This window comes from Anser anser, assembly GCF_964211835.1.
Source record: "Anser anser genome assembly, chromosome: 5".
Classification (NCBI taxonomy): Eukaryota; Metazoa; Chordata; class Aves; order Anseriformes; family Anatidae; genus Anser; species Anser anser.
Window position 1 is genome coordinate 53,888,699 of NC_139725.1, and position 23,074 is coordinate 53,911,772.

The window sequence follows — 23,074 nt, forward strand, 5'->3', positions numbered from 1 at the left end:
TAGTATCTACTACAACGTTGTGCAATGTAGCTGGCAGAAATAGAATATTGGTCCTAATAAAAACTGAAAAGTAACGACTTCTGTATGACATTTAAACTGTCAAGACAACAATTCATAACATTCTACCAAAGGCAGCATATAGTTACAAAAATACTGGTCCAGCATCTTGTTAGTGGTGAAGCAATATCCAAGGTGCAATGGCAACATGCCATTCTTAGTGAAATATTTTTTAAAAAACTGTTTTTTCTATTTTCCCCAGACTGATCCTAGCTGAACACCGAAACTGCTATGACAACCTGAAAGTCACTACTTATGTGTATTCCACCAAAAACATATGCAAAAACACATTTTCCAAGTTGCAGTATAAAAGAAGCAAAATCTAATAAAACTATGAATATGCCAGAAGACATTCTACTGCAACTGATCTTGGATGAACAGGTTGCAACATTTACTGAACTTTCAATAGTTGTCCAAGCTTGTCCATTCTTTCCGTTATCTTGAGTTTAAGGACACGAAGGTAAACGACAATGTCCTTAATATTGAGAAAGAAATAAATCGCTTTATATACCTCTCCGTTCACTCACAAAATAAAAATATTCCACCCTCCACTCCTCCCAGTACCCAGGTAATTTCGAAGTCAAGCCTTGGAATTACCCTGGTTCTGATATTGCACTGTGGTAGGATTGTACTGTTTTCATCTAGAAGTTAAAACATAGTGTGAGGGTGACCAAAATTGCTGGAGACAGTAGACCTGATTAACTTGTGGAGGTATCAAGTAACGTGCATCAGAGACACAATCTAAATGGCAAAGCACACTGCAGACTTGGCTTTGGTTTGGACTTGGGCCAAAAATACATTAGCCTACCTGCCATTTCCTTCAAGAAAACAGTGTCAATTAGTATCTTAAGCAAAAGATTGAGTAAGATCAGGTAACCATGTCACATTCAATGTTACATCCAACAACACAGAAATGAAGGAGTTGCAGACAGGAATATTAATCATATTTTCCTTTTAATAATGGTTTAGTCAAAAGTGGAGCTTTGAAAATCCCTAGCTAACTGTGAAAACCTGAAGAAGCTGGGAAGCAACCTCACTTTGAACAGTACAGTTTAAAGCTGTGGCTTGGCCTATCTGCTTTTGAACTCTCCAGTAGCACTTGCCAACCTTGTAAATAAAAGGTACCGCCTGGAAATAAAAAAGTCAGCCTTTAAAAGTTGGTGAATGTTGTATTGAAGCAGCCTAGCTCTGACTGAAGAAGAAAGATGAGATATTCTTATACAGTAAACAAAAGAGACAAAGAAAACTGAAATCTTCAGAGATCACAAAGTGTATACAATTTGGATTCTTGTCAACATTTAAAACTACCAATCATAAGGTTGCCACCTTACCTTTTTCTGGACTGGCATACCTGATTTTAAACAGGCTTTCCTCCAGTCTCCCAAGTTTCTGATCCTCTTATCCAGTTTTCTGCTGTACTGCTCTCCCACCTTCATGCTCAATACCGAGTCAGTCCTGCCTTCTGCTTTTCTTGGCAGGAGGCAGAGCAAGCTTTTAATTTCGGTAGTCAGAGTGACAGAACAACAAAAGCACAGCAGATAGAAGAGCTTAATTCTTCCCCAGGAAGAAAATACATTTGGTTCAATAAAGGGCTGCAAAATCTTCCAAAGGCACCTCTTTCCCCAGTTTTTGCCTGAAAGCAAGATGGCAATCTTAATTGAAAAGGGATGCTAAGTCTTTTAAATAACTTAAAAATTCATTTTTATATAAAGCAGCAAAAACATTTTTCTCTGCAGAAAGAGAAATGTTAACAAAGAAACACACCAACATAAATGCACTGTTCATAAACTTCAGCTAATTTAATTTCACAAGAAAGTCAAACTTTAGGACTATTCTTTAACCTCATCAGTACTTTCTGAAGAAGATTCTTTGGCATCTTCAGTCTCTCTGTTGCTTTCCTCTTTATTTAGATTTTCACTTTCTGATTTGGTCCCATTAAATAGAGAGTTTTCACCATTTACAAACCCATTCTCTGTGACTTCCGCATCCATAGCTTCATCGATCTTTAAGTCCCCTTGATCTTCCACATCATCTAGGTTTCTCAAGACAATAGGGAGTCTAGAGTCTGCCACAGTGTTCTCCAACAAGGCAATGTTGCTCTCTTCATATTTAGGAAGTGGAGCTCCATCTGCCATTTGTTTGGTATAGTACTCTCGGCTAGCAGCTGCGCTCTTTACTGCTTTCTCCAAGATTTCTTTTTCACCTAAGCGCAGTTTGATAGCCATTATCGCATGTGAAGTAAGGTCATGGGTCTCCAAGAAGGACTTATCATCCTGGTAGAAAAGAAAAGGCAAGTTTTTATTACCAACAACCAACAAAATAGCAAATCCCTTAATTTTCCTCTCTGTGCTTTAACAATAAGTGACAGTAGCTTCTTCAAGCTGATCCAAACAGACATATACGAATGAGGGGGCCTGCATGGAGTCCCAGTGAAATTTATCACAAATCCATACAGAAGCCAAACGTTTCTCCACATAGGTCAGCCTGCATAACAAGTAAAGTCAGGAGACTTCACAAACATACAAAACATAGGTTCACTTAAAATATGCTTACAGTAGTAGCACGCTTCTTTGCAGTTTGGAGAATACTACTAACAGACAAGTTGAAACTGATTCCCCATTTTACTTGCAGAGAAAAAGCAAGTAGCCTTTATTTGGAGAATCAAAGAAAAATTACATTAACAAAATTACATTAACAAAATTTTCTTTTTTGCAATCTTATTTGATTTTCCTTAGATAATGCAAATATGTTTCTACACTTAAAAAGTGCAAAATGAATTATGTACTACCATTCAGATGAAAGTTTGTAAAGAGAAGATGGGGACAAAGTATCTTTTCTTACAATCATAATACAAAACATTTCAGACATTTAAATTATACATAATAATAATTTTACCTCCACAGTTGTTTTATACGTTTTCAAAAGAAGGGATGCTCTGGCTTCTAGGAATGTCCAAAGTTTAACTTCATTGTCCCAGCTAATGGGAAACTCAGAGTTTCCCAGAGTGAAGATTTTATCAATGGCATGCTCACCTATCAAGTGTTCCTTCAGCTCTTCTGCAATAAGTATAAAACCAATCTGTTAAAAACAATCTTATCATTCTCTTTTTCAGTTGACAAATTGCAGAAAAAAAATATTTTCAATAGTATAGCTTTAAGTAGCTAAGAAAAAAACTTTCCTCAAATAAGAATTATCAAATATGCTGATTAATTCTAGGACTCTCCTCAAAGAGGCTATTGGAAGTCTTGAGGTAAGCAGATGCAGGACCCTCGCCTCCACTCTGAAATAAGATTTGTTTGTTTTAGCTTCTCATAATACAGAACGTCACTCTGTGACACTGAGATGGGATGTTTTCTATAATAACTGATAAATAAAACAAATTAGAGTAATTCTTTAAAGAGTTCAGTGAACTTTTTGTTAATAAAAGTAACAGTGCAGATAAAGTACACAAACAGTAATGAAATTATTTTTCCTAACATTTTGGTAATCTGTTTCAGTAGCAGAAGCTACCTATAGCTGTGCAAAAAAGGCATCCATCAAAAAACCCTCATATGGAGTAGAAAATGCTTAATCAGCTCCTTGAATTACACAAATTCTACTAATTTTTTAATTACCAAATTTCGCTCCTGCAAAACAGCTATCGCAAACCTCAAGTAAGACGCATCACAAACAGCAGAATTATGACTGAAGTCTGCCATATAGATTGTTACGTATTTAAATTTCCACTTGCTTACAAGAGGATTAAAAAGTCAGTAACTTCCTGCTAATGGAATAACTGCATGGAGTTTCCCAATAATCTTATTAGTTTTATTATACACCATTTAAAACATATGAATAATCTAAGCACAATCATATCAAAGAAATGCAATTAAGATGTCCACCAGCTATATGTTCTCTTCCATGACAAAATTCACCCCTTCATCAACATCTTAAAGTTTCTTTACTTGAATTTCTTAGTACGATCTAACAGATGGACACCAGGATGCAGAGAAATCACAACACTAAAGAAGGTAAGGTTTTTTTTTTTTTTTAAATAAAATATAGTGAAGAGACCATACACAGAAAACTCCTCCAATATTGCTACTGGTGTTAAAATCCATATCATCTGCACAGCATCCCTAGCTGCAAGAGAATTCTCTCACTGTCATTAAATTCTTCCCATAAATCTCACTAATGTAAGAAAAACATTATAAATACTACTTGTAAATACATAAATTGAATTTAGATTATAAATTTCCAAAATATTTTAAATACTCAGCTTTGAAATCTCTTATGTATTTCTCATACAATACACAATATTCCAATTCCATACCTGAATGATTCTGGTAGTAAAGACTAATCTGCTATGATCTTAAGTGTGTAATAACACCCCAGATCTCATATGATCTTCTTTCATGAACCATTTCAAAAAGAAAAGTCACTCGTTCCCAACAGCCTAGGAGATTAAATAAGAATTGGATCACCTGTTCAGGAGTTCTAAAAAGGACTACGTTACGAAAATATTCCTTCAGGTGACATGGCCAAAGATTGGGTTTCTCACTAGCTTATAGATCTGTTTGCAATCTGAACTCCAACATATTTCCTGTCTGATCTTCTAGCTTAATGTTTTATATAAATGTTTACTACTTTCCTGCATAATAAAAACCAAAAAACCAAAGCCACTAAACATGAATTGGATTATCTTTATCAAATATCTTACCTTCACTCATACAAAACACCCGAAGGAAAGCCAGAAGCTGGGCAGAGATTGGAGGCTCAGTGGAGTGCAAGGCAAAAACACTAGAACTAACAGAAGAAACAAGCAAACAAGAAGAGTAAATGCAAGTTCTATTGTCATACCTTTGAACTTATTTCAAAAGACCTTAAAAGAATACAACAAATGAAGTGTTACAAAAGCAACTAGTTTAAACTGAAGAAAGGTTTTTCTAACCTGTATCTGGAAAGAACAATTATCTCTACAATTTTACACTTACAATGATTTTTATACGGCTTTCATAATAAATTCATGAAAATGCAATGTTTCACGTCTGCTGCTCCTAACAGTACCCTCTGGACTGAAAAGACTAAAGGAAAATGCTGTGGTTCACATACTGAGCATCGTAGTATGTCTGCAAGGGATAGGAAAGAAAGAAAAACCACAGATTGCTTCAAATTAATCCTTGCTCTGTTTTTGTTCAAATAGTTATTAAAGCAAAGACTTTTTTCCCTTATATATGGTCCAAATTTGATGATAATATAGCTCAAAACTTCTGTAAATATTATTACAATAACTTTAATTTATTATACAAACAGGATAAATATTAGACCTAAGAAAACTAACACAGAACAGCTTTATATATGCTCTACTGGACACTATATACATTAGGAATGTTTTTTTAAAAACATTGCATTGTGTTTTACTTACGTTGGGATACCAGCACGAGCTAAGACCTCTGCCTTCATAGCATACAGCCTGTCACTTTTACTCACGCCAAGCTTTATTTTCACTCTGTCATGTGAATTATTATCAAAGAAAAAACCACTGTGGATCACAAATTCAGCGTTTGACCGAGTGCCATAAAAAATGTAAATCTAGAAGGATGAAAAGAGAAGTGAAGGAACAGGAAAAAAAGCTTAAGATCAGCTCACAAATCTGACATAATTTGAAAGTTATTTCCTGAAAGAGTTACTTTTCAGAGTACAAGGTATACTTGATTATATAAAGAAATGTGCTTTGTTTTCTGGTATTGGTTCAAATGCTGTACAGAGTGGCAATAAACTTTAAAGGTAGATGCAAACATAGCCATGTAACAGAGAGAGAGAAAAGGTTCTTATGCCACTCATAAAACAGAAATGCTTTTTTTTTTTTCTTCTCCATCACAGTCTCATAAAATAGCTGTATTTGGAAATAAGCTTTCAAAGATGTTACACCTCTAAAGGCCAAAAGCATTTTGAGACAAGGAAGACTCATTAAAAGAACTGGTGTTTCTGGGGCCATTTTTTCCTCCTCATATGCTCACACAGAGTAATGGAACAACTTTGGCTTGGTTTTAATGTTACCAATAGATATGGATATTTCAAACTATACCATACAGAGAGCTGATCTGTGTTCAGCCAGTATTTCTTTTCTGCTTTAATTCAGATACAAAGATAAGTTTCTAAATGTAACCTGTAAACAGTGTTTAACCAAAGTGAATAAAAAACAGGTAGCTCTGAATAGCAGAAGCAGAATCTCATCTCTTACAGGTGCTTTTGTATCTGATTAACTTCGGTGCTTAAAAAGGGCAAAATTCAATTAAGTTTTCCTTTTGTTACCTGTGGTGGAAATATCCCCAATTGTGATACATTTCCTATGCCTAGTAACCGGTTTTCCTGAAATAACTATAGGTAATAATCTTTGATTGCGACCACAATGACAAATTTGTTTAAAATAAAGTTTACAACTATTAGTGTAGACAAAGTGCACATCCACAGCCTTACAGGCTCGCATAGTTTTTCATTCAGAGTTAGGCTCTTTGGAGTACATGGAACAAGGGGTCTGAGTAGTAACAGTCTTCTCCTGCACCGAGAGGATATTTTTGCCTTTTGTTTGATAATGGAAATGTCAAACAGAAAGAAAAGTTCAACATTTACAGAACTCCCTGCTTTACTTTGGGATACAGCAATGCTCTGGATACCTGGAAGTTTCCACTCCTGGCTAGCTGACAGAGAAAGGCATGATGTTCTCTTAAGGGTTCAACAACACTAGCAATGCCATTTGCTTTCTGAGTTTTCAATTTTAGATTAGAAGTGTTTGCCCTAAGCACTAGATGTTTAAACGTTGTGTTTAATTATAGCAAACATTATACGGTAACGCTCAGATAATGAATGAGTGACCTGCCTACGTATGTTAAGGTAGGGGCTAAGTCGGGTTAGCAAGGCCCTTCCACAAAATGCTTAGGAAAACCAGGGGAGATGAAATGCCGGTGCAAATCTCCATTTGATTACAGGAAATGTTACACGATCAGAAGAAACACTAGCTCAATTAGTTCAGGAGTCCAGTTTAAAACTACCGTGCTGTATCTCATATTAAACCGTCGTATGTGTATCAGACAGTACTTTCTTACAAAAGAAAGCAAATTAGGCCGTATGAGAAGCTGCTGAATTCAAGGCCAGCATTTGATAGATTCTGTGGACTTTTTTTTTTTTAGCAGTAAAAGCAGAGATAGTGCACTTTTCCTACTGAAATTGTAAGAAGTAACATCTTCATAGTATATTAACACCATTTAACAACGTTGATAACAGTTAAAGTTTGCACAGAAATTAAAAAAAAGATAGCAAAGTAAATCACTAAAACAAAAATGAAAATAGAGAAAGCCTCTATAATTGAAATGGAGAGAGCAGCCAGAACAGCTACACAACACATCCATTGCCAGCTGTGGAAAATTATAAATTGGATCACTACTAGAAAAACTGTGGACCCTTTTAACTCAACATACTGGTATCGGAAAAACAGAAAATATTTGACTACCATAACAAATTCTAAGAGCAACACAAAAAATAGACAATCACTGTGAACTACAGCATAGCAATGAGGATAAATAGACCTCTGGAAAGCCATACTTAAAAAAAAAATCAGATAGATCTTTCTTCAAAAAGATGGTAGCAATGCATAAGAAAAATGAAAATCAGAAGATTATGAAGCACAAGACTGGCAAAATAATACATTAAAGGTAGTACCTCAGAGACTCCGCAGGAAAACATTTTAGGATGTTTCAGAGAAAAAAAGTCTTTTTTTTGACCATGCTGACTGCCATTGCACAAGCAGTAGGAAAAACAGAGTGCAGCAACACTGACAGTTTATGCTGGCTGCTGACACAGCACAGAAAAACTCCTATCAGAGATTTCCTACAGTCCTGGAAGCACTACCTTCAGTACATCTCTTGACAGATTTAGCTTTAACATTCAGTGCTTGTTTCCTAGCAGTTCTAAACAGAATATTGGAATCTGGATTGTTCCATGCATCTTGCGAGACCCTCTCTTGGTCCTTTCTTTTTTTTTTTTTAAAGGATAAAAGTGTGTGTTCATGCATACATGCAAGGGAGGGACTATATTTTTTGTCCCCTTCTCATTTTCACTAAGCATGGTAATGGCAACATGAGTAAAATGACTGACAAGTACACTGCATTTAACCTCTTCTTAAATAAAGACTAACAAGAAATATAAAACAACTAAATTTTCAGACAGACTCTACAATCTGTTAATGCAGAGAAAGTGATGTCTAAAGTATATTTATCTTTGGTCCTTTGGATATGAGCCTTTTATTAATCTTAGCTAGAACACCAAACTCAATGTCTGTGTATGTGCATTTAACAGTGAATAAATATTTCAAGTAGTTCTCTAAAACATAGGGACTCAATAACCTCTTAAAATCAGAGTCTGCTCAGTGACGGAAAATATTTTATTTTGAAAACCATGCACTTATTTAGTTTGGCAGTATTTTCACATGGAATTAGCCAATCATAATAAAATTCAAATGTAGCAGGACTTAATCCACACTAGTCTTCTATTACAATTTTGCAGGAAGTTACCAAGTGTCCTTTTTTGTGCAATTCCTAGTAGCAGATTAGCAAAACTGTTACAGCTCAAAGTTTTTTGAGATTAGCTATCTACCACATAAATATTGGTACACGCTACCTTTATCAAAGTATCCCTCACTTGCCAACACATTTCTGCACAAAACTTTATTAAGGAACTATTATGTACGTAACTGTTCACACTACCTGTTCTCCAGCCTTGAAATCTTGAAGCGCAACACATTCACATCGGTCATCTTCTAAATTGTAGCCTGTAGTGATCTATCCAAGCAAAGAGCAACAAAAGCACCTTTAGCATTTTTAATTCATCTCCCCTGGCACTGATAAAACATTGTCCTATTGGAAACGTATATTGACAATCGCAATTGCATATGTTTCTTTCTCTGCCCAATATAATACAGCTGGTAATAAATGCTTTATGATTCCTGAGAAAACCCATTTAAAAATTCTCTGCATTAAAGACGTTTAAGGGAAAAAATAACTTACCCAAAGTGAATGGAAGGTTCTGAGGAAAGTACCTTCCATAGACAGCCCCATGTTAAAGCCAGCAGCTTGTTATAAAGTTCTTGAGCTTTCAGGTACTCCTGTGAGGCCCACGGGAGCAAGGTACTGACAGTTATACATTCTACGTTTTATCCTACAACTACCAGCACATTTTTGATCCCTCAATGAAAATGGATTAGATAACTGTGGATCTTCAGTGAATACAATTTTCAGAGAATTATAGTTTATTTGCAAATAACCCCTTTATCTAAAGGGAATACTCCTAAAATGCTAAAGGAACTTTTTTTTGGATGGTAATAGGCAACGGAAGAGGACAAATTTTCTTAAACCTGCACTTCTCCAAAACCCTGAGTGTTCACACAACCAAGTAAGGCTATCCTAAAAACGTAATACTTTTTAATTTTACTTTTTATTGATTATTATTATCAAAGATGTAGACACAGATGCAACCACAGGATGGAACGTCAGCTGCTGCACAATCAGAAGACAACTTTTATGGTAGGTATTCTGGATTTTGTCTTTACAGAGCTAACTTACTGACAAATATGCTCTGGGTCTGGGGAAAACTTAGAAGAAGCCAAAGATTCTCCCTCAGCCTTTCTAAATGAAAACGTACTTCTTTGTAAGCTGACTTACATTTGAGTTTAGCTATACTATAATTCCCATTCTTGGATGCAGTTTACCCAAAGATAGAACTCCGTGGGTTATTTTGAGAGCCCAGCTGATGGTTTACATATTAAGAGTTTTACACTGTTTGCCTAATCAAAGATGCATTTGTAAGCCAAAACGATGCTTTCAAAGTGACCACAGGGAACTCGTCTCAAATGCAGCAAATCCAAAATGGCAGCCACAAGCTAGGGCGGCCTGGCCCTGCGGGACACTTGCATAACTGCACTACATGCAGATGCCACCACTTAAGACCTATTAAAGGGATTTGTGGTATGTTGAAATCAGAGGAGAACATTAGAGTCATGCAATACAGTCTACTGCAAAAGACAGTAGTGTTTCAACACAGAAGTTCCTGCACATCCGTTACGCTGGACTGAACAATTCCTAATTAAGATCCATCGTTCAGAAGGTTATCCAACCTTGACCTGCAGGTTGCAGGTGCTAGAGGATTTGCCCTCACAATGTACCTTCCAAGTTCAAATACAGTCACCTTCTCAAAGACTGCAACTTGCATTCAAAGAAATGGAAAACTCTTGACTGCACTTGACCTGTCCTGAATTTTTCTTAGTGTAAAGTCAATGAAATACTTTTGAACATGAAAACCCTATTCCAGTCTCTTGAAATGACTGTGTAACAGGAGAATTTCAAGGGCTGGAAGAATTACAGTATGTTAAAAGAAGAATTCAGTCGGTTTAAGCATGCTTCACTAGACTACCACTAGTTTTTGGGGGGGACAGACTTATTTAACTTTTGTATCTTTCAGATGTGTTTTTTTGTTTTAAAAACCACTTCTAAAAGGCTTTTCTGTAAAGCTTAACGTTGTGCTAGACTTATATTTCTTTCTTTTAATAGCAGTCATGTAAGAGAATTAACAGGGTGTTTACGTCTTCCCACATGATAGCTCACAAATTACATCCCTTCAGTTTTATTTCTGAAGCAGACCAATACATGAATTGCAAGTTGTGTATAAAGCATGCAGTACCCCACTTGGTCAGTGATTACGGATGGACCCAGCCCAATAGGCAGAGTGTAGCTTATTTAAAGCTCTGGCAGAACTGGTAATCAACCTCTGACTGTCAAAATACAATCCCACTGAAGAATAACAATGAGAAATGCATGAAGACAACCATTTTGATATAGTTCTTAGAGGTAGGTTGATCTAATTAATACTGTCAGAAGGAAGAAAAAAGCTCGGTGGACCTGGCTCCAGTTAAAACCCAAAGAGCATTTTATTATCTAGCTTGGGCAAAGGGGCCCTGTGGAATACAGTAAGAAGAGGAATATGTAGTAGCTGATTGACTCAGGAAGCATTTCAGTACGTTTGGAAGAGACTAGACAGTGGCACATCAACACCATCTCACATTTCTTACTTTTATACAATGAAAAATTGTTTACTTCATGTATTTTAAAGGGATGTGCTACAATTAGAGCAGAATCCACCTTCATCCCACTATATATTAACAAACTACAATACAGACTGCTTACAGTTACCTTAGTAGGTTTGGGGGTTTTCTTTTTTTTTTTTCCCCAATTGCTAATAATACAATGAAATTAACACACAAGAAGGCTTGATAACGGACTAAGAAAAGCTGCTAATGTTGCAGTTGTCTACCTTTCCTACAGACATTTTAAGGTAGCCTGTGTAGAAATATGAAACAAATGAGTAAAGTTTGTATATACATACAAATCATTTAAGCTTCCTTCCTCTCCCCCCTCCTCCCCTCCTTTAGGATACACTTAAGCATAAAAAGTTGCTTAGAGCCCTGATATACTACTGCACTAGCAGGTTTGGCTCCAGAGGCTGGCTCCATATCAAACCCATTGTTAAAGAGCATAATAAAAATAAAAATTACTTTATCAATTTAAATAGAAGTTTGAATGATTAAAACAACATAACTAGCTGCTCTTTTAATATGGGCTACTTAATTTTTTCCCTCACAGAACCTTAATTCTCTTCCTCTTTCCCTTTAATCCCAACTTTGAAGGCATTCATTAAGAGTTGTCTAATAAATACAGGCAAGTCTCTGCAAAAGCATCAGAAAGAGACGCCCAGCAGGAAAGGGTACAGGAAGTACTGATGCTTGCAGCTAAGACATATCAGAAATATATACATTTCTGAATTTTAAGCAATTTTCTTTGTATCAGAGACTCTCGTACAAGTTTTGTTAAGAAATCAAAGTTGAGATTGCAAAATAAATAGTAAAAGGCAAGAATCAGCATTAAAGAACAACATATAAAGGGAAAAAATAAACCAAACATGCAACTTTGTAGCCTAGCTACTGTTATTGGTACAGTCTAACTATAAATTAGCTTAGTGTAAAGAGAAAAATAACTTGTTTTACGTTTTGTTCATTTAAAGTAAGTTTTTCCTATACTAACAATACTAACACATGCTGTTGTCACAGAATGGTTTGGGTTGGAAGGAACCTTTAAAGGCCATCCAGTTCCAACCCCCTGCCATGGGCAGGGACACCTCCCATCAGACCAGGTTGCCTGAAGCCCCATCCAGCCTGGCGTTAAAAACTTCCAGGGATGGGGCATCCACAGCTTCTCTGGGCAACCTGTGCCAGTGCCTCACCACCCTCTGAGTGAAGAATTTCTTCTGAGTATCTAATCTAAATCTACCCTTTTCAGTTGTGCTAACACTCAGGTCAACTGTCCCACAAAAGGACCAGATTACTTGAAATAGTATAGCCACATGCTCCGTTTACAATAAGCGGTATTATCTACTGGAAATACAATTGAGGGCATAAATTTTGAAGCATACATGACACTGCCTAAATAACACTGAAAAACCATCCTCTTGCAGGTTTTTATTTCCTCACTTCAACGTTAACTAGCCTGTTAATGAAATCAAGACCTCATCCTCCAAACTAGCTCACTTAAGACAAAACGTCAGCAGGTCTGACTTTCTATATACATATGTCACCTTTTAAATGTTTAATATGCCCTAAAGTAGTATTTTTGCATTTTGTTTCTTTGATGTAGTAACAGATGTACTGTTTTTGTTGAACTAGGCTTTGTTCTTATCATTGTTGTCTCTATAACAAGGCTCTTTGGGCATGCTTAGAAGAGCAGGCAGTATTTCTTAGTTGCAAATTTCTAACCACTTTCCCTAGTGGTAGCTACAAGAGGAAACCTCCATCATTGTCTGCTTTCATATTCTCAGTACAGATCTACCTAGTATTGTGAATCTTTGTCAGACCTGTCAGAAACAAAACTTCAAGTCAGAAAAATGGAAATATTCAAGCTTGTCTGGAAAAAAAGTATCATGTAGCTGAAAACTTTTAAAGGTCCATTATACGCACACAATACACAGCTGTATGCAAGTATGCAATCACTTCTAAAGTTGTTTAGATGAAGAAGATTCTCACTGAAAAGGTACCCTAAGACTTCTAAGAAATTTACAAAGCTTTCTTTCAGCTATTAGTCTTCTAGGGCCATTCAGGAAGATAAAATAACTATTAAGAAGTGTAACGAAAAGTGTTATTAAACTGTTTGGTGGCAGTTGAAAGGCTTAATACTTAAGCCATAAGCCTTTCAGCAACACTGAAGAAAACCTTACCAGTCCATTAGTATGATTACACATGTCCCATAGAGGTATTAGTGCCAATGTAACTCTGGAACCATCTTCTGTTGGAATCTGGTTCTGCCGTGTCATAACAGAGGAAACTGCCCATCTACAAAAATTAAAAATGTTATAAACGTTAGGCGGTCGATGCTGAAAACATCAATATATGATTGCCTGTAAACCAATCTGAAGCAGTCATTTACATCAGGAGTTTCCAAATTTACTTTTCTTAAATAACACAACGACTTATAACAGCAAGAGGTAACATGGGATAAATCAGCGGCTCCAGGGATTCCAAGACATGCATGCAGACTCTGAATTTCCAAATCAGGATTGTGATCCCACGCCTCTTCTACACTTTTTGCAACAGTACCATATCTTCACACCTCCCAGACCTCAACCAGGACCCACTCCCATGTCACCTTGCACTTTCCCAACCTTCTTCTGCACACATACCTCTCACCACATATCCCAGACCTGGGGTCAGCTATTTCTGCAGGCTTCAGAGTTCACAGCTACTGCGCAGCAGCAGTTGTTCTCATCTATGTGCAGGCTCTTGTAAGAGCCAGGTGGCATTTTCCTTCTGGCTCCCTAAAGAGCTCACACACTACCTGAACTGCAAGGCACTGTCATCTAGTGATGCAGGCATATTTTGGTAAGTGCTTCTCTTCAGTGCAGGAACTTTTAGCTTAGTTCAGTATCGGTAAGTTTTCTACTCATCAGAATAAAGAAATGGAAAAAAAATTCAGATACCCAGGTTAAAAGAATTAAAAAAAAAAAAAAGATAGTTTAGCACTGACATAATTCAAAATCTTTCTAAGCCAGGTTAAGAAAATGAAATGCCAGCTACTTATTCAACTACAGGAATCCTCAGAAAAGCTTAATATTTCAGTACTTTCTATACATTCTTGAATTTCCAATTTTATTTCACTTCAGACAAAAATGAATATTGAATGCCAGAAAGAAGAAATCTTAGAAGTTTCACTACATTCTAGCCTTAGTACATATATTTATTGTGCTTTTTGAAAAAAGGAACAGCACCAGAACAAAATAATTTTAACTCCCCAGACTCCACTACTAGCAAGTATTTAATATATCGAATTAGACTTTCAGAAGGATTTTTCCAGAAGGACTCCAGATTGCTTAGAAAGATACTGTCAACTTGAAGTTTACTTTTTTTTTTTTTTAAATCATGTTAACATTGTGGATAGTTCTGATATACAGACACCACTTGAAATATAACAGCAGCATGTTTCTGTATCTGGAAAATTTCTGTCCATTTCACGTGTAAGTTGGCATGTTCCTCTGTGACCCTGGAAAGTGAAGTAGGCATGCTCTGGAAAACTCAGATTTACCCAGAAGCCTCTATTCCTCATGAATGCTTTTTATTCATGCTATTTTAATCACTTAACAGAATTAAAGCTCTTGCTATCTTAATTATTCTTATTTTTATCTTAATTATGTCGCCCCCACAGCACCTCCAAGTGACACTCATGCTTCACATGTACAGCTTAAGCTCTCCAGTTCAACAGACACTGTAAATATTAGTTTCCACTACATGTTGGTAAAGCTTCTTAAAAAATAAAGTTATAAAAAAAATCCCCAACCCCAAAAAACAAACCTCCTGCAACATGGACTGATTTTGTTAAAAAACAACAAATCACCGTACTAATCTCAGACTATGTGTGCCAGTTGGCTAAATTAGCTGCTCATAATGACTATTCCTTTGTAACTATTAAAATCTGCATATTTATTTCACTTTCTTCTTCATTAAGTATATTAGTATCAAATCCTACATTTAACATTTCAATAACAATAGAGTTTTCCCACCAATGAAGCATTTCCAAGGCCCCACAATTCACTTAAAAAAAAAAAAAAAGAATTATGAGAGACCAACCTGTAGTCATCGTAAGTGAAAGAATCCTTTAAGGGCAGTTTGCTGGCATTGGGATGGGTCTGGGAAATGCAAGTTTCAGAAAAGGTGAAAAGAGAAAGAAAACAGAAATCAGAAATCAGTCAGCAGAATTTCATTATTTAGCTGCCTAACAGATCCTAACAAGAGCCAAATGAAGCAGGAGGCGTCCAGCCACGCTACAGAGGGATCATCATGCTATTATGCTCTCATACATCACTGTCAACTTAATTTGTTGTGCCCAGCAGCCGCCATAAATCTGTTTCTTCATATTTCAAGACTGGAACCCACAGACATCGTACAAAAATAAAAAATTTAAGGTGGACTGAGTATGCAAAGGTAAAACAAAACACAGCTCTTGGTGAAAGGGCAGGGGAAAGAAATCACACTAAGCGCATATTTAGGTTTCACCAACTCTCACAATTTCCCCTGTGCTAGGATTTTGGGAATGTGGTCACAAATGCAAGAAAGAAAAAATCAGACAAAATTTGCATTTCTTCCCCTATACCTCTGAATGTTTTATTCAGTAAGAGTTGCGCTACACCTCAGAAATCAAACGTTAAAAAATTTGAATAGCTTTAGCGAGAAACAGATTAGATCAGATTAGAACAGATTACCTACATCAACCCATCTACATGTACTCCGCTCTAAAAGTGGAGCAATCGCACTTGAGAAAGCATATTGTAGTTGTCATTAACATGCAAAATATTTAGATTAGAGAAGGCTTTAAGAAGCTGTAATGCCTGTTACTTTTCTGACAAATAGCTTACTTAAAGTTTCACAAATACAGGTAGCTTTAAGCCCACATGCGCACGCTTTAGAACTTTGTCCCAGGTCACAAAATGGAAAACCACGATCGCATGAATTTTAATCTCCAGGTCCAATTAGGTCTCACAAACAAATTGAAGTAAATGATCAAACGGTTATTTCAAAAGATACAAATGATTTTTTTGCATAGCTCTGTCGTTGTGACACTCCTAATGCACGAAGCTCCATGCAGTGTGCAGTTTTTTCCTCGCGAGGCATTAGCATCCCAAGTGCGTGGTAATTTATCATCTCTCGCTGTAATGTACTTGCTGGCACCGTGCGCAGGACAGTAGGGGATGAGGTAAAAGTGGCTCAAAACCGTAAATCAATTAGAAAACAAAAAGCTCGCGCCCAGCGCGCAATTTTAGGCAAATTATACACGACAAAAGGCTGCCAGCGGGGCGGCAGGTCCCAGGTGCCCGCTCCCCCTCAAGCCCTCGGGTTAACCCTTCGGATGAGACCCGCAGGAGCTCCGCAGCAGCGGCTGCCGGCCCGCCGGTCGCTATTTTATTATTATTTTTAAAGCCCTCGCGTTTGCGCGAGCCCTTGAGGCGGCGGCAGAAACCTCCCGGGCTCGGGGCGAGCACGGCCCCCGGGCCTGCCAGGGAAGGTGACCCGGCTCCTGCGGCCGGCCCCGCGCCGCCCCGTTCGGCTTGGGGCCGGCAGCGCGGGCTGCCCCTGCCACCTGCCGGCCGAAGGGCGGAACGGCGCCGGGCCGCTGAGGGAGGGCAGGCCGCAGAGACGGCGCAAGCCATCGCCGGCGGGCTCTCGGGGCTCGCTGCCGTGCTCCGACGCTCTTAGCATAAAGTCGGTGCCGCCATACTCCGAATTTTGGAGGTCTTAGCGCGAAGTCGGTGCCGCCTTGAGTTTAAAATGGGGGTTTTAAGGAGGTCCCAGGTACGCAGAGGGACCCTCCTCTCTGCCCGCTGCCGCTCTCCTCCCTCTTCCTGAACGAGAACTTTCAACAAAACACAATCCTTTCGCGAGCAGCAGCATCGCGATGGTCACAACGTGCTGAAAGTACAAAGGCGCTAACTACAGACTGACCGCAAAGGGCTCAACAGTGCAAAAGTGATTTTTACTTCGAAGCTCTGCAGCCAAACGCAAGGCACACGCGCAGCTCCTGGCCATGCTGCACAGGGAGCACCGGCCAACACGCTCAACCCTGACTAGGAGCAAATACCGAGTCATCTCCAAGGCAAAACTGGTATTAGATCTAATTGAATGATTTTTCTGTTCAAGACATCTCACGATTGCACATTGCGCCGAGGTTAATCGCTCACTTGACATAAGGAGTCCCTCTGTAACGAGCCGACCTGAACACGCAGCCCACGGGCACCCGGTTTGGGTGCCACCAAATGCTTGCATCCCTCCCCATTTGTAAATCCATGAAACTTAGGGAGTGCCCACATATTGAGACAGTCCAGACAATTTGTAAAAAAAACACTAGTAAATTATGACAAGGGATAAAATCTATGGTCTGATAATAAAAAACACAAGGCAGAATAAAACCCTGATGTACATAATTACCGTATTTATAACATTCTGTTGTACAATATACTAGCAGCTATTTAAAAGTTAAGATGCTCTAAGATCAGCATATTTGATCACGTTAGATTTCTGACTTGGACTATGTTAGTACATAACTTAAAAACCCTATAGATTACAAGAATCTGAAGACACACAAAAAAGAACAATATTCTGATTAAAAAATTGATTTAGTATGCAGCTTCTCTTTATAGTCCCTTGGTAAAAATGAAATCTCCCTAACAAACACTTAATAAAACCTGTCAATATATCTAGAAAGAAAAATGACACAAATGCATTAAGTATTAAATACCCTTGAAAAAAGTCACATATTCCATGAATTTTTGATGTACTATCTTGACATTAATGTAAAACCTTGATATTTATAATTGACAGATATTTAATAAAGTATAGAAGATGTCTGCTGCATAGCATGCAAATTGCTCAGGCTGATCAAAAAAGATATAGATGTATTTAAACTAAACAAACACTTAATACATAAAAAATATCAGATCTAGCTTTTATAGGTTTATGTGGCTAGATCTCTACATATTATCTATGAAATGTGACATTATCCACTACATGAACCGTAATTTTAACTTACTACGTCTGTATGAAGTAGTTTCAGAAAGTTGGGAGGGGAAAAGCTTTAAATAAAAAATGGGAACATGAAAATGTGAATATATTCATTTAGATGCAGGTCCTGACATTCTACTGAAAGAGTTATTATAAAGAACAAATACCATCTATTTAGTTACCCTTTCTGTGAAAATATTGTCAGAGCTGGCAATCAGGGTGATGACCACTGCAAAAACAAATAGTAGCATGCTGAATTTCATTTTCCTCCTGATGCTATTCCTAAAAAAAAAAAAAAATAAAAAAAAATCGCTTCTTCCCCTTCAGCATTCCAAGCCTTCTTTCAGACATTTGGAGGATATCTCAAAATAACCAGAAATATTAAAAAGTAACAGTGATTGCTGCCAGATTGTCTGCAGCCACTGTGGAAAGAGACAGACTGTTATTCTAGTCACCTAAAACACTATCAGACTAGAAGCCAGTTACGCAGTATGGCAACCGGATAAAGGGAGGAAAAAAAATCCCCAACAACAAGAAAAAAGACTTTTAAATATTTTCCCTTCTGGGAAGCAGTGATATCCAAGGGCCCACATCTCATGTTCAGTGTCGCAAAAGAAACTGCAACTCCTGATGCCCTCAGAGACGCCTTCACACTAATTATTTCTTCACCATGTTTTTGGATAAACTTTACAAGATTAATGATTCTCAAATCTCAACCTAGGTGCTAGGTCACTCCTCCACTTTTGAGAAGACTTATTTTTATTTGGACAGGATGAAGGATTCGATGTGGAAAGGGTGGGTGCCTTTCGAGCTGAGAAGCTATCACTTCTACTATCCAGCTTACAAGGGCATTAGCCTCCTGTACAAGAATGAGCAGACTATTAGAGGCTACTACTCCTTACTCCATTCAGTCGTGAAATGCCAGAGCTCATTTATCAGAGCTCCTAACCTCGACAAAGGCACTTCCATTAAAATAAGCTTAATATCTGCTTGCTTACCAAGTGATGCAAAGTACAAGTCTTATTACTGTAACATGCAATAAAATTTCTGGGTAAAAGTTAGAGTTTATGTAGTGTTAAATTTGTGTTCATATGTACACTACTAGATGTGTTGGAAAGAATTAATGTATTTTGGTGTGATGTCATGTTGGCCAGTGTATTCCTTTGTACTATTATTACCATTGTATCCCCCACGTAAGAAAAAAATGAATTTCTGGATGTGATCAAAGGTAGTGTTGTCTTTTCAAAAAAAAACAAAAACACATCTTCTCTAAATTGAGATAAGCTGGCTATCTGAGTCACCTACTACTCCACTGTAATATGTAACTAAAAAAAGTCCTTGCTTAAACCACTTTGTGTCCCAGTTTTCTGCATTCTAACTCAATGCTATACACATGCTTCAGGTTGTGACAGACTCATTTGTTGGTTTTGTGTGTTTGTAGATGCAGAGATGGCTGGATTTCTGTGAAGAATATTTCAAGTACTCACAAGTCCAAGGAAAAGTAGTGGGCAATCTCTGCATCAATATTACTAAATCAGATTTCAATATTCTCAGAAACCTCTTGTGTACCGCTGAAGTAGAGACAGCTCCATTTCTATCTTGGGAAAGCATCATACCAAGTGTTGGGATTATATTGAGGCCATCACTCCCCACCTCTGCAACCCCAACCCCCAAAACACTAAGGGTACTTGAAACAAATTTAAAGCCAAACCAGCTTAAGCTTCCACCTTGTTAACTTCCATTCCTTTGAACATGAAGCCCAAGGGTTTGTTCCTTTTGACCAAACAATTTTTTTCCTCCCCCTCTTTGCAGATTCCCCCCTCTTTCCAATGTACTCATTAACATGGGGAGATTTCGTTATGAGTCTTGTTGGATGCTACTTGATGGTTTCAGGCCAATGTGTAGGTGTATGAAAACACAAACACACCACACACACACTTTCAAGGCCAGAAGCAGGAAGATCTGTCAGTGTTTGCTGGTAACTGTCCCTTTCCAAGCTCTGGAAATCCTTTGAAGCAGCAGCCTTGAAGAGAAACTCCTCTCTGTGGAGCCGCTGAGGCTTTAACTGCCCTAAAGCGAAGTAAAATAAAGAATTCAGAATGGAGGATCCTAGTGATCTACAGGGACACAAGAATTCTCTTTTTCCATTGGACATACGCTGCCTAACCTAACGAGGGAAAGCCAGTTCACCATACAGGACAGGAGAAATAAAACAAAGATTTTACTTTGTAATAATATCTTATAACTACAGAGGTATGCTTTGGAATTTACAAACACCGTGATTCATTAGGCACAAGGAATTACATCCACAAATGTACGTTGCTACATGAGTTTTCTAATGGAAGGAAGATCATCCTGCTTCGCAAAACCTAATCTTAAAATTAAAGATGTGCTACAGAATTGAAACTTATTAAATCTAAATAACATTCTTGCTTATTCTTTATGTCAGCAATTTTTATTTACTTTCCGCCAATATACACAAGAAAGCACTGTTCCACACTATTATGGGATTCATGTAGCGGAAGCAGACTGGAATGGCTCCTCCTGGTGCAATGGAATTTAACTGCACAATCCATTTTTTTGTACCTTCTACCTGCAAAAATTGTATTTAGTCAATGAGACCGCAGTGGCATAACAGACAGCTTATATCACAGCATAAGCTACTAACACCAGGGGCTGAAGGACTGACAGTCCACCCCGTATGCAAAGTGGACATTACCTTTTGGCTGATGGAGTATGCAGTAAGCATCTTCAACCAACTGCAAACCGGTATCCTGCCCACAAACCTGTCACCTCCTTTATTAAACAGAGGAGGGAAAGTGACTCACTTTAACATGCACTTCTTGATCACTCCATTTACAGGATATTTCTTTATGCAGAATTTTAAAATATTCCTTTCCCCCAGAAAAGAGGCCGCTCAGATATGACACAATCTAGTGACCAAGTTTTCTGTACCTTTTCCTGTCCTCACAAAATCATTTAGAGCTGAACGCAGCCCCACTAGGGGCTGAAGGAATGAAGGAGGAGAAGACGAGGGCTGAGACTGGATGTGCTTTGCAATGAGGAAGCCCCCTAGCTGCTGCCCTGTCCCTGTTCATGTAACAGAAGGATGCACCAGGTCCGTGTGTCCTTTGGTTCATCTCCTCATGAAATACTATTCCAGTGTTCATGCTGAGCCTCAGATTGAGGGATCTTGTCAGTGGTTCTTCATGCAACTACAGTAAGACACCTACAGACCTTTGTGAGGAAACCCTTTACTCTGCCTGCATACTGGGACATATCATTTACTCTTTAGGTTCCTCCTGAGGTCCAAGGTTTACTTTACTACTTCTCTTCAGTGCAACATGATGCTTCGTGCACAAATTCATCACATAACTCCACTATTAATTCAGGGAATCACAAACCACGAATAAAGTGCTGTATGGACAGCCTGAAATGAGCTTTAGGAAGACAGGGACAATACTTCCTATTCACAACCGCTCCCCTTCCAAAGAGTTTCCTAACAAGCATTAATGTCACACAATACGGCCAATGCTCTGTTCCCTGTGAATCAACTCCTCAAGTTCACAGACAAATCCTACTGGATGCCACTTGGTAGAAGCTTGGATCACGATGATCATCTTATAACCAAGGTACTGTATCGCAGGAGTGACACTGCACATGGGGCAGGATAAGTCCTGTAGCCAGATGTACGGGGACTGCGGTGCACACACGCAAAGCGAAAAACTTATCACTTCCTCTTCAACTCACATTCAAGTGATCGTACAAGAAAATAAACTTTGGCTTACTTAGCAACATATCAATCTCCTACTGTGTGGAGTATTAGCACTGAGTCTGACTGAAGAGGATAATCCACTTTGTAATTTAGTTAAATTACTAATTTTAACAAAGATAAGTCCCCTGTATAATTTTGCAGTGCTTAAAGAATACATCCTTTGAGTATTCCATTCTAAGAAACATCAGCTTGTTATCATATTTTAAATTTATGGAACATTTGTAACTGCTGTTATATCAGGAAAAATATTAAATCTGCACAATAAGTACAAACTTTATATGAGAAAGTATACTTCTAAGTGTGTGATGATCTCCTGGTGTCTACTGAGGCAATCACATCCACAAAAGACACAGACAACATCTCTGGGGATAAACTCAACTGCCCCAGAAAGTGCAACTCAGTTAAAAAATAAAAATAAAAGCAACTAATAGAAAAGCAAACAGACAAACCAAAAAAGCTCTCCATGCTATAGGCTGTAAAAACAGATGCTTATCTGCATTCTCAACCACGAGGGTGGTTGAGAACCCTATCTTCCAAAAAAAAAGAAAAAAGAATAAAGCCTTTAAAGACCATAAGACTAACAAGAGAATGTATTATTCCTCCCAAATGTGGTTTAAACTGTGCAGAAACAAATTTTGCTTAGTGCTGGCATACACACTTTGAAGTACATCTCTCTTTCTCTAGAGGAAAGAGGGCATTTAGGCTAGTGTAAATGAATGCAAACCATTCAGAATATAAAATAAGATCTAATCAGGAGGTTTTAATTTAACAATGAATGTCCAAAGAAAGATGATATCCACCTCCAAAAATGAAAGATACGTTTTATCTTGTCTGTCCTTGTCCAAAATTTAAAACATTCCAACTGTCAGAAATAACAGACACCAAGTAGGATGTGCCTGAATTTTGATCTAGGCCAGCATGGTCCAACTGGCACCCATGGGCTGAATCTGGACCACAGGATGCCTCCATATGGCCTGCCACCTTTTCCTCGGAGGAAATAGGGAACAGCTGTTAGAGGAGCAAACGCTGCCCAAACAGCCAAACACCTCCTCCTGTGTCCGGCTGGCTCCAAGCCCAGAGCTGTCGCCGTGTTCCAGTGGGAGGCACGGAAGGAACGGGGG

General features: G+C 38.0%; 1 protein-coding gene across 1 annotated transcript in view; it reads right to left on the reverse strand.

Annotated features, from left to right (window-relative positions):
- Positions 1–992: 992 nt before the first annotated feature.
- Positions 993–23,074, reverse strand: part of SETD3 (SET domain containing 3, actin N3(tau)-histidine methyltransferase) — a 58,356-nt gene continuing 36,274 nt past the window's right edge. The window contains exons 8-14 of the mRNA XM_083836688.1: positions 15,254–15,312; positions 13,351–13,465; positions 8,799–8,873; positions 5,462–5,628; positions 4,757–4,842; positions 2,953–3,113; positions 993–2,330 (exon numbers count right to left, since the gene is read on the reverse strand). Of these exons, the coding sequence (XP_083692814.1) occupies positions 1,887–2,330; positions 2,953–3,113; positions 4,757–4,842; positions 5,462–5,628; positions 8,799–8,873; positions 13,351–13,465; positions 15,254–15,312 (1,107 nt within the window). The 3' untranslated portion in view covers positions 993–1,886. The remainder of the gene's footprint in view (positions 2,331–2,952; positions 3,114–4,756; positions 4,843–5,461; positions 5,629–8,798; positions 8,874–13,350; positions 13,466–15,253; positions 15,313–23,074) is intronic.